The sequence below is a fragment of the Bos mutus genome, chromosome 29, assembly GCF_027580195.1.
Source record: "Bos mutus isolate GX-2022 chromosome 29, NWIPB_WYAK_1.1, whole genome shotgun sequence".
Classification (NCBI taxonomy): Eukaryota; Metazoa; Chordata; class Mammalia; order Artiodactyla; family Bovidae; genus Bos; species Bos mutus.
In genome coordinates, this window is record NC_091645.1 from 10,822,854 (window position 1) to 10,840,474 (window position 17,621).

Below are 17,621 nucleotides of genomic sequence, written 5' to 3' on the forward strand. Positions count from 1 at the left end.
GTTTCTACATATAAATAAGATCATAGAGTATCTGTCTTTCTCTCTCTTACTTGGCATAATTCCATCAATATTTATCCATGTTATCACAAATGGCAGAACTTAATTTCATATGGCTGAAAAATATTCCATTGTGTACGTATATACCACAACTTCTTTATTCATCTGTCATGAGCGTTTAGTTTGTTTCTTGGCTATTGTAAATAATGCTGCTATGAACGTGGGGGTGCATATACCCTTTCCAGTTAGTGTTTTTGTTTCCTTTGGATGTATCTGAGGTCCCTGCAGTGGAAGCGTGGAGTCCCAACCACTAGACTGCTATGGAATTTCCCGTGTAATAGTTCTATTTTTAATATTTTGAGAATTCTTTGTGCTGTTTTTCATAGTGACTAAACAAGTTTACAATGGTATAACTGTAACCTTTATATATTTTTCAATTCCACCAAGAGTGCAGAGTTCCCTTCACATCCTTGCTGGCATTTTTCTCTTCTCTTTCTGACAGTGGCTTTTCTAACAAGTATGAGGTGATCTCTCATATATCTCATTGTGGTTTTCACTTGCATTTCCTTAATGACTAGTAATGTGAGCATCTTTTCGTGTACCTGTTGGCTATTCATCTAACTGCTTGGGAACTCTCTATTCTGATCTTTTGTCCAGTTTTTAATTGAATTGTATTTTATAGTTTGTTTTTTGTTTTGTTTTTATTTTTAACTGTTGAGTTGTATGAGGTCTTTATATGAGTTCTTTGTATACTATACAAAATATATAGTAACTCCTTATCAGATATATGGCTTGTAAATATTTTTCCTATTCTGCAGATTATCTTTTTCCTTCATCGATCATTTCTTTTGTTGTACAGAAGATTTTTAGTTTGATGTAATCCCACTTGTTTATTTTTCATTTTGTTCCTTAAGCTTTAAATGTCATATCCAAAAATGTATTGCCAAGACTCATATCAAGGAAGCTTTTTTCCTCAATTTTCTCTTGGGAGTTTCATTATTTCAGGTCCTATGATACTTAACCCATTTCAAGTTGATTTTTGTGAGTGGTATGAAATAAGAATCTACTTTTACTCTCTTGCACGTGGACTTCCAATTTTGCCAGCATTGTTTATTGAAGAGACTGACTTTTGTCCATTGAGTACTCTTGGATTCCTTGTCACATTAGTTGACTATATATGCTTGTGTTTATTTCTGTGCTCTCCTTTCTGTTCCATTGATCTGTCTCTTTTTATGCCAGTACCATACTGTTTTAACTATTGTATCTTTATGGTATAGTTTGAAATCAAGATGTGACGTTTACTGCTTTGTTGTTCCTTCTCAAGTTTAAGTAATCCTTAAAGAGATTCAAATACCAGGATTTCTTTGTGAAAATTAAATCTGTTTAGGTGAAAGTATAAGATTGAAGCCAAAGACACATGATGCATGCCTTATGCCACTAGATATGCAACATAGAATAGGTTGTTGTAAAAATTTTAAGAATTTATATGAAATAATTTTAGCCCCATTGAAATAGATTTTATGTCAAAGCAAAAGTGCTGTTGTTGTATAATTGAAGATACTAGCACTCCTCACGGAGAAGGTAATGCCACCTCACTCCAGTACTCTTGCCTGGAAAATCCCATGGACGGAGGAGCCTGGTAGGCTGCAGTCCATGGGGTTGCTAGGAGTCGGACATGACTGAGCGACTTCACTTTCACTTTTCACTTGCATGCATTGGAGGAGGAAATGGCAACCCACTCCAGTGTTCTTGCCTGGAGAATCCCAGGGACGGGGGAGCCTGGTGGCTGCCGTCTCTGGGGTCACACAGAGTCGGACACGACTGAAGCGACTTAGCAGCAGCAGCACTCCTCATACAGTAATGCAGTAAGGGAGTCTCTCGTACTCAATGATTTCAAACATCTTCTTTAGCATGTCTGAAATCAGAAGATAAATACTAGAAATACAGGTTAGTGACTTCATAAATCTGAGCCATAATGAGTGAGTCTTCCATTGTTTCATAGACAGCAAAATGTCCTTGCAAAAAGAGGTACTTGTATAATTTTTTCAATTACATAACTCTCACTCTTTCCCAGTACCCAAGATAAATCCAGACTTTCCAATTATCTCTTTCACAAAGAGCCCCATAAGGATGATTAAGTGATGATTGCTTCCCCATCAGGAAGTAATGAAGTCAGACATCTGCTGAAAATGCCCGTTTGAACTCTTTGGTGAATTACAGTATGCTTATAAATGAATTTATGAATTTAGGGTTAGCTCTTAGATTCTTAGCAGATTGCAAATGTCTCTTGATGTTATATTTTATATTTCAAAGTTTGGTTTTTATGAGTAAGCTATGATAAACAGAGAAGAGAGAAGGGGGAGGAACCAGGAAAAGCTAATATTTCTAACAAAATCATGAACATGGAATTGAGAGATTAAAAAGTTTCCCCAAGTGAGTTTTAATAAGTGATAACTGAATATAGTGAAGAAGAAAGATGAAAAATGTAGGAAGGAGAAAATAGACCATCACTCCCCACAGAATATAATTTAATGTATTTTTAAACAAACAAAAAAAACCACTAATGAGGATAATTGGGAGTCGTCAAATCATATCACGTCATTTCCTTGCTTAAGACTCTTCAGAGGCTTCCCATTGTCACTAATATAGGGTCCAAATTCCGTAACGTAACACCACTGGACCTTCACAGCCTCCGTTTTTCCACTTCAGTTCTCAGTATTTCCTCCTAACCCCATTCTTTGACCATAATGATCAAGGCTTTATCACCTTTCTACAAACTACTCCCTCACTCCAAGAAGATTCCAGTGAAAATGATTCTGGGATGTTGGGAGAACGTATGGGCTGGAGTCTCCTCTTTCCTTTTGACCTTTCTGGATTCTTCCAGTTGGTGTTAGGGTATTAGTTTTGCATTCTTTACCAGGACATCCTGTTTATGATAACTCATGCAAGTGGCTACTATCTTGGCTGGCCAGAGCAGGTGGTTTCAGTCCGTGTGTTCTCTAACAATTTATCCTAAGAGACTTCCTACTCAAGATACTTCTTGGGAATTAGGGCAGAGGTCTCTTTCTTCTGTAACTGCTTCTGTGGATGTAGTCCTGCCTAGTAGAGTAGACGGCTCTCTCCACCTGACCTTGGTCGAGATATTCTGTGCCTGAAACCAGCATTCACCCTCATAGTAACAACAGTTTAGCCTGAAACTTTTGGATCCTCTCAGAGATGCTTAGAGTTCCTGTCTCTCTTCTAGCCATTCAGCAGGGCTCAGCTCAGCTGTCATTGTCCAAAAAGTTTTCTCTAACCCTGCCATCTGCCTTTTTCAAAAGCACTTGCTTCTGCATGCTCTGTTTCTCTTTTCTTCCACCCTGGTCTGTAAGTTCCTTGAGGACAGCAAGTGTGACCTATTCGTATGTATGTTTCCCTGGCCAGTGTTATGAGTTGAATTGTGTCCCCACAAAAGATGTTGAGGTCTTAACTCCCAGGACCTGTGGGTGTGACTGAAATTGAAAATAGGAAATTTGCTGATGTTCAAGATTAAGATGAGATGGTATGGTTGGCCTTAATCTATTAATGATATAATTGGTAATTGGTATCCTTATGAAAAGAAGAAAGTCGAACACAGACATACACACAGGGAGAATGTCATGTGAAGATGAAGGCAGAGATGGGAGTGATGCACTATACGCCAAGGAAGCCCAAGATAGTCAGCAAAACCCCAGAAGCTGGGAGTGAGGCACGACGCAGATTTTCCTTCCAAGCACTAGGAAGGAACCACAACTGCTGATGCCTTGATCTGGACTTCCAGCCTCCAGAATTCTCAGACAATAAATTTCTATTGTTTAAGTCACCCTGTTTGTGGCACTTCATTCCAGCAGCCCTAAAAAACGGATATAGCCTGGAACTTAAATATTTTTTAAAGAATCAATGAATGAAGTAACTCACTACCATTATTTTAGCAGCCTGAGCCCTTTCCTTCAAGGTTCATTAAAGTAAACTTAACAGTAAAAGGATTCAGCCATCTTTATTTAATTCATTAATTTTAAAAATTAGTTTTTAGGGCATCTACTTTATCCATAATGCTTCCAGGGAACATAAATAAAGAGAGTTACTGTTCCCTTTATCTTTAAAATGCTATTGTCTGATATGGGGGGTGGTAATTAAGCTTCTCTGCAGCAGAGCTGACAGTTAGGTGGTACATTCCATAGTTGTGGTATGTTTATGGCAGTTGTCCGTTCTGGTTGGCTGGTGTTCATGCTATAGCAGCTATTAAATGTTTTAAGTATCAACCTTTCCTATAAATAGCTAATTCAATGTAGGAAATGATGTGACATTAAAAGTGAGAAAGAGAAATAGTGTTTTATGTGGTCATGAAGACAGATTACTTTTAATTTAAAGGGATGGTCATTAGGAAGGACTTTGCAGAAGAGGTGTTACTGGATAAGAGCCTTTGTATATGGAAATTTATCAAAACCCATCCAGATACCCTTCAGACTTTCTTGTCTGCTTTCCCCAGCAATAACCCCACCAACTGAGACATTCCCATCAAGCTTCAACAGATGAGTTATATCTCTCCAGTAATCTGCTGTTTTGTGGTGACTGTGTGTGTCGGGATCTGGATGCCTGCAAACAGTCTGGGCAGTTTTCAGAATCAATGTTAATGACCTTGCTTTAATTGGCAACTAGAATTAACCTGGAAGAAACATGCAGACAGACCTGGTGAATAGGTAGAGGCAGTGCCTCTCATGTATTTTTCATGCTGGAAGCTTGGAGGATGTTTCATTTCAAGTACATTAGAGGGTAAGCCAGTAAGAGAACATCTGAGCACACTTCGTCATACTCCCCCTGTGAGCAGTGAGCTGTGATCAGAGCAGGTTGTTTCATTTGTAAAGATGAAGGCAAGGGAGTGCTGCTTATTCTTGGGTTTAATAGAGAGTAAATACGTCTCTCATTGCTAATCTCTATTGTTTCTTTAGATACAATAGACACTTCATTAATTCCCAAACACACAAGGCAAGAGTTGGCGTATTAAAAGTGCTCAATATGGATTATTGGGGTCAGTTCTTCTCTGAAGCTAAAGCAGTCAGCTAAAATATACACATATCTGTTAATGTGGGATGCTTGATATTCAGAAGTATACCTATGCCGTGCGATCACTTGGTCTTTGAATGATTCAATCATTAGCTCATCCTGCCAGTATTTACTAAACAATCAGCATGTGCCAGCAGTGTGCATAATATGGTCTATTTTTATGCCGTCTCTACTTTCCAGGATCAGGATTAAATTGAAGAGAGAAGATCAACACACACAAAAGACTAATTTCAAAAGTGATTTAATCTAACTGCTTGCACTTTCTATGCTTACACTACTAGACCACTGAGAATTGCTGAAAAAAAAATTACTAGAATAGTCCTATTATTAATTCATAGTCACAAACCCTAACTAGACAATCAACAGTTCCTTGCGACTTTTCTGCTTTTTCTAATCAGTTATTTCTTCTATCTTCCTTAATATGTATTTCCAAATTTCTGTACTTTCTTTAAATCTCTGACTTCACCACTTCTCTCGTCTTGGCCCATGACCACACTTTCTTGTTATCGGAGTAAATTGGAGATGACAACTACTTTAGTGCACTGCCATTATCCAGTAATCTTAATCTTTATCTATGCCATCCTTTTCTCCTTCCCGCCTAACTCAGTGGAGAAAGAGTCCTTCTCTCTCCATTCATGCATTTATCCCAAACTATTATGCACTGTGTGTGTGTATGTGTTAGTTGCTCAGTCACGTCCAACTCCTTGTGACCCCACGGACTCTAGCCCGCCAGGTTCCTCTGTCCATAGGATGCTCCAGGCACAGTATCAGGGGCTATACATCAGTGAGTATAAGGAATATGGTTCTTCTGCTCTGACAGCCTATATTCTACCTAAGGTTACCTATTGCTTTCACATCAACTATTTCTCAAGTAAGTTTCTCAGATGAGCCATGCTATCTCCCCACTCTGGGTGTTTGAATGCATGTTTCCTTCTGTAGGGATGGTCACTCCCCACTCTCTTTTGCCTGGCTTATTTTCATCTAGGTCTCAGATCAGATATCAGGACCTACAGATAGCCTTCTCTGATACCCCTCCCCAAGCCAAAATAGTCAGCCCACCTATATGCTCCCACAGTTCCTGTTCCTCTCCTAGCAACACTTACCTCACCGGATTTTCATTGCCTCTTGTCTTACCTTCCATTAGAAAAGAACCATAAACTCTAAGTCACTGATATAACCGCAGTGTATATTGGGCAGTCCTTGACACATGAGTAGTTACCAGTAAGTGTTTGTTGAATGAGTTACCGCTTTCTATTTATTGGATTGGCCAAAAAGTTTGTTCAGGTTTTTCTGTAACATCTTACGGGAAAACATAATTGAACTTTTTGACCAACCCAACAAATAGAAGTGAAAGGTTGATACAGATAATTGATGCTACTGTGGTTCAACTTAGAAATGAACAACTTAGAGTTGGCCAAGACTTGAGTGGTCTTGAAAATTAAGTTTGATCCCTGGGTCAGAAAGATCCCCTGGAGGAGGGCATGGCAGTTGACTCCAGAATTCTTGTTTGGAGAATCCCATGGACAGAGTCTGGCAGGCTAACAGTTCATAGGGTTGCAAAAAATCAGACACAACTGAAGGGACTTAGCACACACGCATGCACATACATATACACACACATTTCATGCCATCCTCTCCTATTGGGGATGAATGAAGTAACTACAAACTAGACAGTTCCCGCAGGCAAGGAACCCACCCAGTCATCCAGAATTTTCTTCCAAACTTTTGGAAATTCCTGATAGGCCCTTGTTCTTTCTGCATTACATAGAGCAAATACTGATTACTTTTATATTGCTATGCTCATCGTATTATACTACCCTGTTTCTTCCCTTATTTCTTTTACTACTTCTCACTTCATTTTATTTGTCTTTATGTTATTGCTCTGAAACAGGGTTTCTCACAATGCAGTCCTCATACCACTAGCATTAGCATCATGTGAGGGCCTATTAGAAATGCAAATTTGGGAGCCCATGCCATATATGCTGTATCAGAAACTGGGGATACAGGCCGAATTCACTTCTCTCAAATAATAGTTATTCCTCAATGCACACACCACAGAATCCTCTTCTCTCTATAATCTCTTTCTTGTGGGGAATTCATTTTCATAGTTTCAATTACTGTAGCTATGTTGATAAATGCCCAGGCTTGTGTGTGTGTATATATGATTTCATTAGAAAGAGGTTGATATATGTATGCCAATGGTTGATTCACATTGATATTTGGCAGAAACCAACAAAATTTCTGTGAAGCAATTATCCTTCAATTTAAAACTTAATTAAAAATTTAAAAATAATTAATTTTTTAAATAAGCGAATAAAGGAAAGGAAAGAGGTAGACGTACTTAGCACTACTTAAACTGTGTGAATTAGAAGCTATGTTAATTTCCTGGTGCTACTTTAACAAATGGGCTTCCCTGGTGTCTCAATGGTCAAGAATCCACCTGCCAATGCAGGAGATGCAGGTTCAATTTCCTGGACTGGGAAGATCCCCTGGAGAAGGAAATGACAATCTACTCCAGTATTCTTGCCTGGGAAATCCCATGGACAGAGGAGCCTGGATGGCTACGGTCCATGGGGTCACAAAAGAGCCGAACATGACTTAGTAACTAAACAATAACAACACAGCTTAACAAATGATTATAAATTAGGTCGCTTGAAACAACATAAATTTATTCTCTTAATAGTTCTAGAGCCTGCAGGTCTGGGATCAAGATGTCAACCTGATTGATTCCTCCTGGAGGGCTCTGAGGGAGAGTTTGGTTCATGTTTCTCCTCTGGTTTTGGTAGTTGCTGGCAGGCCTTGGCATTTCTTGACTTAGAGGTGTATCATCCTGCTCTCTGTCTCTGTCATCATGTGCATTCTTCTCTGTGTGTTTCTGGGTTCAAATTTCCTCTTTTAATAAAGACACTAATCATTAGATTGGGGCTCACACTAATCCAGTATCAGTTCAGTTCAGTGGCTCAGTCGTGTCCGACTCTTTGCAACCCCATGGACTGCAGCACACCAGGTTTCCCTGTCCATCACCGACTCCCAGAGCTTACTCAAACTCATGTCCATTGTGTCACTGATGCCATCCAACCATCTCATCCTCCGTTGTCCTCTTCTCCTCCCACCTTCAATCTTTCCTAGCAGCAGGGTCTTTTCAAATGAGTCAGTTCTTTGCATCAGATGGACAAAGTATTGGAGTTTCAGCTTCAACATCAGTCCTTCCTAAGAATATTCAGGGCTGATTTCCTTTAGGATGGACTGATTGCATCTCCTTACAGTCCAAGGGACTCTCAAGAGTCTTCTCCAACACCACAGTTCAAAAGCATCAATTCTTCAGTGCTCAACTTTCTTTATAGTCCAACTCTCACATCTAGTATAACTTCATCTTAAGTTGATTCCATCTGCTAAAACCCTGGTTCCAAATAAAGTCACATTCACAGGTAATGCTTCCCTGGTAGCTTAGATGGTAAAGGATCCTTCTGCAATGTAGGAGACCTCAGTTTGATCCCTGTGTCAGGAAGATCCCCTGGAGAAGGGAGTGGCTCCCCACTCCAGTATTCTTGCCTGGAAAATTCCATGGACAGAGGAACCTGGCGGGCTACAGTCCGTGGGGATACAAAGAGTCAGACACAACGGAGTAACTAACACCACTCACAGCTAACAGGACTTAGGACTTCAGTCTGTTTTTAGAAAAGACATAATTCAGCCTCTAGCCATTGCCATGTGAATAGACTGTACTGTATGGAGTCACATGGAAGAGTCTGAGAAAGCTATATGTGATACAGAAATGAAGTTAGTAAGTGAAGATCCCTGTTTAGAAACTCCAGCTCTTTCAGTAAAAGAGGCTGCAGTAAGTTGAAGAGAAGGTCTTTTTAGGTAAGACAGAAGTATGGTCAAAGCTGGAACAGAATAAAAGCATTGATGGTAAGAGACTGAATATTCTAGAGAGGAAAAAAAGAATAATGAATAAAATTATAGGGTGAAGGAGAAGATTTAGGTTTGCAAACAAGAATGTTGCTCATTGCTTTGAGAAATGGTAGGTATAGACATGGAGACTTTTCATAATAAAATAGTCCTGGTTTTAGGCTGAAAGTATGAGTAGGTATTTTGAGGTCCATAGAAGAAAAGTTTGGAACATTGACTGTGGTGAGTTAATTGCGTGCTCTATGAGAGACCCTTAAGTAGGTTTGAGCCTACCTAGCCGGTGCTGTACAAATTTAAAATAGAACCCTTCTTTCAGTTCCAAACTTTGTCTTTTGAGGCCAGGAAGAATCCAGAGAGTAAGAAAATACAGCTTTGCTCTTTAATAATCATACCTATAACACCCAATGAGATAAATTATTCTCTCAAAATGAAAAGCACATTCTGGTATTTTTTTAAGCAAAGGTTTTTTTTTCCTAAAGGAAAGATGTAAAATCATCTGTTATCTGTGTAGACTAGACCCACAGGTAAAGTTTTTTGTTTCAATTGTCCACTGAAATGCATGCATGTTCAGAAGTTTTCCCAAACAAGGCCTGTGAGGCTTTAGGCTGGATTCTGTATTTCCTTTAATAAAATAACGTAGTCAGAGTGTACAGAATACCACTATAGATTTGGTTTTGTTGTTGTTTTGTAAACCGCTAAACACCTTATGTTGCAGATCCTAGATAAACTATGACAGAAGCAGTCAGCTTAATATAATAATGCTAAAGTTTTGGAGATGGCTCAGAAAGTCCACCTGATAAAGTCATATAAAATGAAGTTGAACCAAGTTATTGAGTGATCATAAGACGTCATGGGACATAGCTCTTTATGCCCATAAAGACTATTGCCCTGTGCCGGAGCTGATGGTCTCCAGACAGGTATGCGCGGTGCCTTTGGAAAGGCACAGTGGTCAGGATCCATAGGAGCCAAGTCATAATGTCCATCCTCACCAAGATGCAGAGCAAGGAACGTGTAACTGAGGCCTTCCCCAGGGCCAAGTTCATGTTCCCTGGCCACCAGAAGATCCGCATCTCTGAGAAGTGAGGACTTACTAAGGTGTTTTTTTTTTTTTGCAATTTTATTTATACATTTTTGAGTGTGCTTGGTCTTCATTGCTGTGTGGGCTTTTGTCTAGATGCGGTGCGTGGGCTTCTTACTGCAGCGGCTTCTCTTGTTGCAGAGCGGGGGCTCTTGGGTGCACGGGCTTCAGTACTTGCAGCTCTGGGGCTCCAGAGCACAGGCTTGATAGTTGTGGCCCTGGGCCCAGTTGCTCTGCCACATATGGGATCTCCCAGGATCAGGGGTTGAACCTGTGTCTCCTACACTGGCAGATGGACTCTTTACTACTGAGCCATTTGACACGGATGAATTTGAAAACACAGTGGCAGAAAAGCAGCTCATCTCAGATGGCTGTGGGGTCAAATATCAACACATCCCTAATCATGGCCCCCTGGACAAATGGTGGACCCTGCACTCAGAGCCTCGGCACTATCCCTTCCTTACTCATGCCTGCCAATAATTCCTACTGTACTGTCCAAAAAAGACTGCGTGGCTACTTTGTAATCACATGACTCTTACAAGCTTTGGGGGTTTTATTCTAAGCTTCTCCCACGCAGTATAAGTCTGTGCTCCCAAGGCTTCCTCCTTCAGGCTTCCCTCTCTCACTGACACCTGCTCCTCAGCACAGTCAGACAAGGGGAAAGGGTGAACTGGGATTCTTCATGTCATTTTTTTCACAGGAGGAGGAAAAGACTGCGTTGGGAAAGGTTAAGTTAAAGGCTTTATACAGCATGTAGATAATCCATTCCCTGTGCCTGCATCCCTGAAGTTGACCTGAGGATATACAATTTGGGGATATGCGGGCGATATGCAAAGAGGAAGCCAGCTTTATGCACTGGAAGTAATCCTGAAATTATTTGCACATCACATGTTTGTCAAATGGATCAGTTTTTAATTTGGAGAATTAGGTGTTTAAATTTCACTTGCTTTCTCCCTTTGCCAGAGTACTAAAATATCCACTGATTTTACTTCCTTTGTGATTTTCATACTCATTTTATGTCCCCTTTCTTTAATACTGACACATGCCCAGGCTTGTTTAGTATTATCCTTAAGAGCCAAACATTTCACAGTCAATAGTGCTAGGCTCAGTTTTTAGGACGAGACCTACCAACTCTTGTCACTGAGTTTATTTTATAATTGATTAGTTTGCTATCTCCTGATGATCCGGGGCTATTTGTTTATCATGGACACATCTTTTCAGTGCTGTAAGCGATTCTCTAAATTTGTCACTTAACAAAAACCGGTGTTCCTTAATCAAATCTTTATACTAGTCATTGTATTTATCTTGTTAGGGACCACTCTAGCTTATCTGTCTTACCACAATATAGGTTTTGAGTGTTTGCTAGGCATTTCTGTCTCAATTTACAGCACAGGGGAACTGGGATTTTATGAACATTTTGTGATCTAAGTCAGGGCAGCTGACTCTGTAGTCACTGAGTCAGTCTGGATGTATTGGTTTGAAAAATGCATTCTCTTTTATCAGTTCAAACTCAATATTGAAGGCCCAGCCTGATTGTAAACCTTTTGCTGATTTCTCCTGCTCTTCTAGAAGTAAGTCATGGTCCCCTCTGTCCTCACATGTCATAGTACCATGATAGAACTTATCCTAACCAGTTAAGTTATGTCAAGATGCTTAGGTATTCGTTTTTCCAAACAACTTGAGAGAGAAAAAAAGCAGAGAATTTTTATTTATCAAGAATCTATTGTGTGCGACTTCCCTGGTGGTCCAGTGTTAAAGAATCTGCCTTCCAATGTGGGGGACACAGGTTCGATCTCTGGCTGGGGAACTAAGATCCCACATGCCTTGGGGCGGCTAAGCTCATGAGCCACAACCAGAGAGAAGCCCTCACGCCACAGCGGAAGATCCCGTCTGCCGCACCTAGACCAACATGGCCAAATAAATAAATATTTTTTAAAAGAATCTGTTTTGTAGTAACTGCAAATGGAATGTAACCTTTCAAAACTGTGTAAATATTTTTAAAAGAAATTTTGAAAAAAAGAATCTCTATTATGTGCCAATTACTCTAGAGCATAGATATACTTATTCCCCTGTTACAGATTAGGAGGCTGGGACTGCAGTTCACACAGTCAGTGGATGGAATGGTCAGGACTCGAGGATGCCTCTGCTGTTACCCTCTTGCATTCCCAGTGGTTGCCATAAACCCTGTGTAGACTAAGATGGGGAGGTAACCAGACTGCACGTGCGGCAACGGCCCGCCCCATACAGTTATCAAATCTAGCTGAGGACACCCGCTTTCTCAGCTGTCTCCCTCTCTTCAAAGCCACCAGCTTCCTCTTTAAGGGAATCTTTCTCAGAGACAGGTGGCTTTCCTTGTGGTCTTCTATTCATTTGCTTATCCATTCTTTCATTTAGTGTGTATTTAAGAGGTAACTATGTACCTACCCTTGTTCTACTGCGTAGCATGAAACCATTAAAAATCCCTGTCATCCGGAGTTTATATTTTCACCAAGAAGATGGACAAAAAAAAAAAATATATATAGATGATTTATCTAGTATATTACAATGTGGTAAGTGCTAAGGGACATTGAGAATAGAGCAGGATAAGGAGGTGGGGTGGATTGTTAGGGGACAGTTATTAAACAGACGGGTCAGAGTCAGGCTTCCAGAGAAACTGAAATTTTTACCATGCCCTGAAGGCAGCGTGTTCCAGGCAACAGTAACAGCTAGAGCAAATACCTTGAGATGGAAGGGTGTCTGGTGTGTTCTAGAAATGTCAAGGCCGTCAGTGTGTCTAGAGTGGATTGAAGGAGTGAAGCATGAGCACATGAAGGGAGACAATGGTCCTATAAAGTAGACAGACTACCCCTGTTTTAGCAGAGTGTGTATGAGGAAGCCAGTGCCTCCAAACTCGTGATTTGAATTTGGGCTTATTGCTCGGTGGGACTAGCCCACGTGTGTCTTCCACATGTGGGAGCCCACAGAGCAGCCTTCCAAAAATCAGTGCCATCAGCTAAGTTTAGAGCATTGCTTCAGCCAGGTTCAACCGCGCTTACTTTTATGAACTCATGGATCATTATTTCTGTAGTGTTTCTGATCAATCCATTTTTTTACATTTATGTTGGCTGCAGTTAATAGCAACTGGTTTTACAATGCATGGTATGCACTCAGGAGATGCTTGTTGAATGAATGGATATGTGAGTGAGTGAGTGAATGAATAAGTGAATGGATGGATGGACAGACAGGACCAGATTCTATTTTATAACACAGATGGATACTTCTGCCTGTAAATAACCTTGTCTTCTGGATATAGACATAAGCTATACATTTAACTTATCATGTTAAATTGAATGGTTGAATGTTGAGCAAATATTGATTATTTTTAAATATAGCCATGTTCCATCTAAGTAAGAGAAATCAGGGAAAATGTGTAGTTCTGTACCTTTAGAGCAGTTCTCTAGCTCTTACTAAAATTACTTTACCCCATCTTAAGCAAAATCACCAGTTAAGAAGTACTTAAGTCTAATCTTAGAGGGGAAAAGTTATTTCCTTTTTAGCTGGTATATTTATGTCTACAGTATCCATAGTGATTTTATTGTCTTGGTAAAATCTTCAACTTCAAATGTCAACTACATAGTTATTCCCTTTGTTGGACTTATCCTTGTTTGCAGTGGTAATTTGTTTTCTTAGCTCTTCTGTAACTCAGACTGGCTGTGGCATTTACTGTTGGCATGGTAGATGTGGATCAGAGTCCCTGGGTTTTCTTTAACCTTTTGTCCACAGTTTGGAATGACTTTTGTACTATTGTAAAGGCAGCAGATTGATCCTAGCATGTGGCTATGAAGCTTTTGTAAATATTGGTATGTTTTTTAAACTTCCCTATAATCATGTATAAATATGAAGTAACAGTTTTGGAAAATATGAGCTGATATATATTTTCAATTTCATAGAAAATGCCAGTTGGGGACATTTTATTTATTCTTGGTCATCTTTCACTTGATATACAAATTCTTTAAATAAGAGGCAAAGAAATACATTTATAGAGCTATACAATGTCAAAACATCAATACAGAATAGTCACCTCTCTAGTAGGAGATTAAATAACACTTACTTTAAGTGCCCACCAATTTAAATCCATTTTTCTTTTGTTGTTAACTATTATAGTTAATTTAATAGAAAAATCATTTCACTTGAAATATCATTCCAGAGGTGTTACTTTATAATTTACCATGCCATTATTTTTCCATTAACTAATTATTTATGCTATCTTAAGAACAGCATATATCCCTGTTCAATATTTATTCAATACAAGGATAGTGAAATGGAGTATTTTTTATTGTTATATAAAGTGCCAAAAATTTTTATGATTATTTCCTCATAAAACAAGTGTGTGATATTTCAAAACTGGAGGAGGGGTGGTAATTGCTTAAGACAAATAAGTTACAGAGATTTTCTGTCTTTAGTAATAGAAGTTTTTATTTATATCTTCCTTTCTGAGTAATTGCATGTTAATTATAATAATTTTCAAATACAATGAAAATATACGCTACAAGTATTGTCCTGAATATATATTCAATCATATTCTGAGAAGGTTTTTTGTTCTTATGCTTTTATTTTTTTTTTATCATTATCTATTTAATTGCAAAGAATGAATAAAATCATAACTTGTCTCATTACTGACTTATAACAGGGTTTTTCTTATGCTTTTAGAGAGTCCATCAGTTATTCTTTTAAAAGGGCCTCATAATGAATTTTTAATGACTCTATTCTTGTTGTCATTCCATAGTTTAAATGAAAATTTGTGACAACATGGATAGACCTAGAGGATATTACGCTAAGTGAAATAAGTCAGACAGAGAAAGACAGATACTGTATAATTTCACTTACGTGTGAAATCTAAAAACGAAAACAAATGAACAAACATAGCAAAATGGAAACAGAGCTCTAAATACAGATCACAAAAAAGTGGTTGCCAGAGGAGAGAAAAGTGGATGGGTGGGCAAGAAATAGGCGAGGAAGATTAAGAGGTACAAACTGTCACCTGCAAAATGAATGAGTCATGATTGTGAAATGCACAATGTCAGGAGTATAGTCAGTCAGTGTGTAATATTTTTGTACAGTGACATATTGTAACTAGACTTACGATGGTGATTATTTTGAAATGCATAGAAATATCTAATCACTATGTTATAAATAGAAAATAGCATAGTGGTGTAGTCAATTATACTTCAAAAACAAGCAAACTCAATCGTAGAAGAAGAGATCAAGGTTGTGATTACCAAGAGTTGAGGGGTGAGGAGAAGGGGCAATTAGATGAAGGCACCACGGTACAAACTTTCACTTAAAAGATAAATAATACTAGGGGTGTAATATGTAACATAATTAACACTGCTGTATGTTAGATAAGAAAGTTAAGAGAGGAAATCCTAAGGATTCTCATCACAAGGAAAAATTTGCTTCTGTTTCTTTCATTTTGTATCTATATATGATGGATGTTCACTGAACTTATTATGACAGTCATTTCATGATGTATATAAATCAGATCATCATTCTATGTACCTTAATCTTATACAGTACTATGTCAATTATATACCAATAAAACTGGAAGAAATTTATATGGCATAGCAGTGTAAAATTCTTCTCTCCAAATGGATAATTTCCATGTTTAAAAATGATTTGATATTTCATGGTTTGCTATAAAAATAATATAGCCAAAGTATATAATCTCTTTATTCTTTAGACTGTGTGCAGGGATAATTCATTTGTGTTCATTCTTTTTTAACTACAAGTTAATAACAGGAAGTCTGAAAATATGACAAGGTACCCAGAGAAGGAAACATGAAGGGCAAGCAATGAACAAATCCTTATCTTCTCTCTGAAATTATTACACCGATATCCAATGTATCTTCCTCATGGCTCTTTATCTCAGAATTTGTCAACTGTTCAAATGGCTAAACTTTTCGTTTTGAAAGGTCAAATATATCTAGGTCTCTACCCAAATGATTGGCAGTACTTCTGTTTGCTATGCTAGAGTAACAACAGCATCAGCAAAGATGAGCCCATAGACTAAACGTGGGCAGGACTACGCTTGGGTTCTGCTTTATTAGCATTAATCAGCAAGCTTTCAAATATTTAAAGAGCAAAGTTGATTGGAGTAGAATTTATTGTTATTTATTACTATTGTAACAAATGAAAGCTTAATTTTTTTTGACTGTTCAAGTGTGACTAATGGCACTTTCTTAAACCAATACAAGGCTTTTGTTTTTCTGTTCCTTTTCTGTAGGTTTAGGCTTCAGTATCGCAGGAGGTGTGGGAAACCAGCACATTCCTGGAGACAATAGCATTTATGTCACTAAAATTATCGACGGAGGAGCTGCACAGAAAGATGGAAGGTTGCAAGTAGGAGACAGGCTACTAATGGTGAGTGTGACTCAAGCAGGGCCATGTGTATGTTTATAAAGCTCTTATTTTCCAGGGTATGACTGTCATAGTCATTTTAGGCTGCCTTTACAGGATACTATAGTCTAGGTGACTTAAACAACACACATTTTATTTTCTCACAGTTTTGGAAGCGGGGAAATTTAAGAGCAAAGTTCTGGCCCATCCAGTTTCTGGTGAGGTCTCTCTCCTTGGCTTGCAGACAAGTGTCTTCCTGCTGCTTCCTCCCATAGCCTTTTCTCTGTGCTCGCCTGAGAGATCTCTTCTCAGAAGGTCATATGTCCTATTAGATTAGAGCTCCACCCTCAAGTCGTCTCATTAATAACCTTGTGCCGTGCTTAGTCGCTCAGTTGTGTCCGACTTTTTGTGACCTTATGGACTGTAGCCCACCAGGCTTCTCTGTCCATAGGATTTCCCAGGCAAGATTACTAGAGTGGCTTGCCATTCCCTTCTCCAATGGATCTTCCTAACCCAGGGATCAATCCCAGGGCTCCAGCATTGCAGGTGGATTCTTTACCATCTGAGCCATCAGGGAAGCCCAATTTATTACCCCCTAAAGACCCTACTTCCATATACAGTCAGGTTGGGTGTTAGAACTTCAACATAAGAATTTGGGAGGAGAAAGCACAATTCAGTCCATAGCAGTCACCTTGGTAAAAATAGAAAAGAAGAGAGAGCAGATTTTGTTGTAAGAGATATCAGAAGCACAGGTATAATTGGATCTGATTGGCTGATATTTTAAGAGCAGAAATCTAAGTTTTCACCAGTTTCCATAGGCACAGAGATTATATGTTGTTCTTCCAATATAATCCAGCTCCTATCAGCCAGAGAGACTACTTAATCCAGACTGGTAAAGAGGTGGGCTTTGCCTAGCAAAGGAAGTAATGCTGTCTGCTTTATTGATATGCACATTTCTATGGCACTGTGTTCCTTTCTTCAATCAGCATAGACAGAGTCCTTGACTTCCAAGGTTTCATAATTTGAGTTCTGTCACATGTATAAATGGATCCTTCCTCTTCTCCTTTCAGACAGATTTATTACTGTTTTATTTGCCAGCTGCTTGCAGGCTTTAGGAGTCTTAGACAGTGGTTGACATCAACACACAACCACCCTTTCTGAGCCATGGAGTTATATA

General features: G+C 38.9%; 1 protein-coding gene across 8 annotated transcripts in view; it reads left to right on the plus strand.

The window, feature by feature from the left end:
- The window catches only part of DLG2 (discs large MAGUK scaffold protein 2), a 1,083,296-nt gene that overhangs the window by 447,565 nt on the left and 618,110 nt on the right, over positions 1-17,621 (plus strand). For all 8 annotated transcript variants that reach the window (XM_070365266.1, XM_070365267.1, XM_070365264.1 and 5 more), the window contains exon 6: positions 16,332-16,468. In XM_070365266.1, the coding sequence (XP_070221367.1) occupies positions 16,332-16,468 (137 nt within the window). The remainder of the gene's footprint in view (positions 1-16,331; positions 16,469-17,621) is intronic.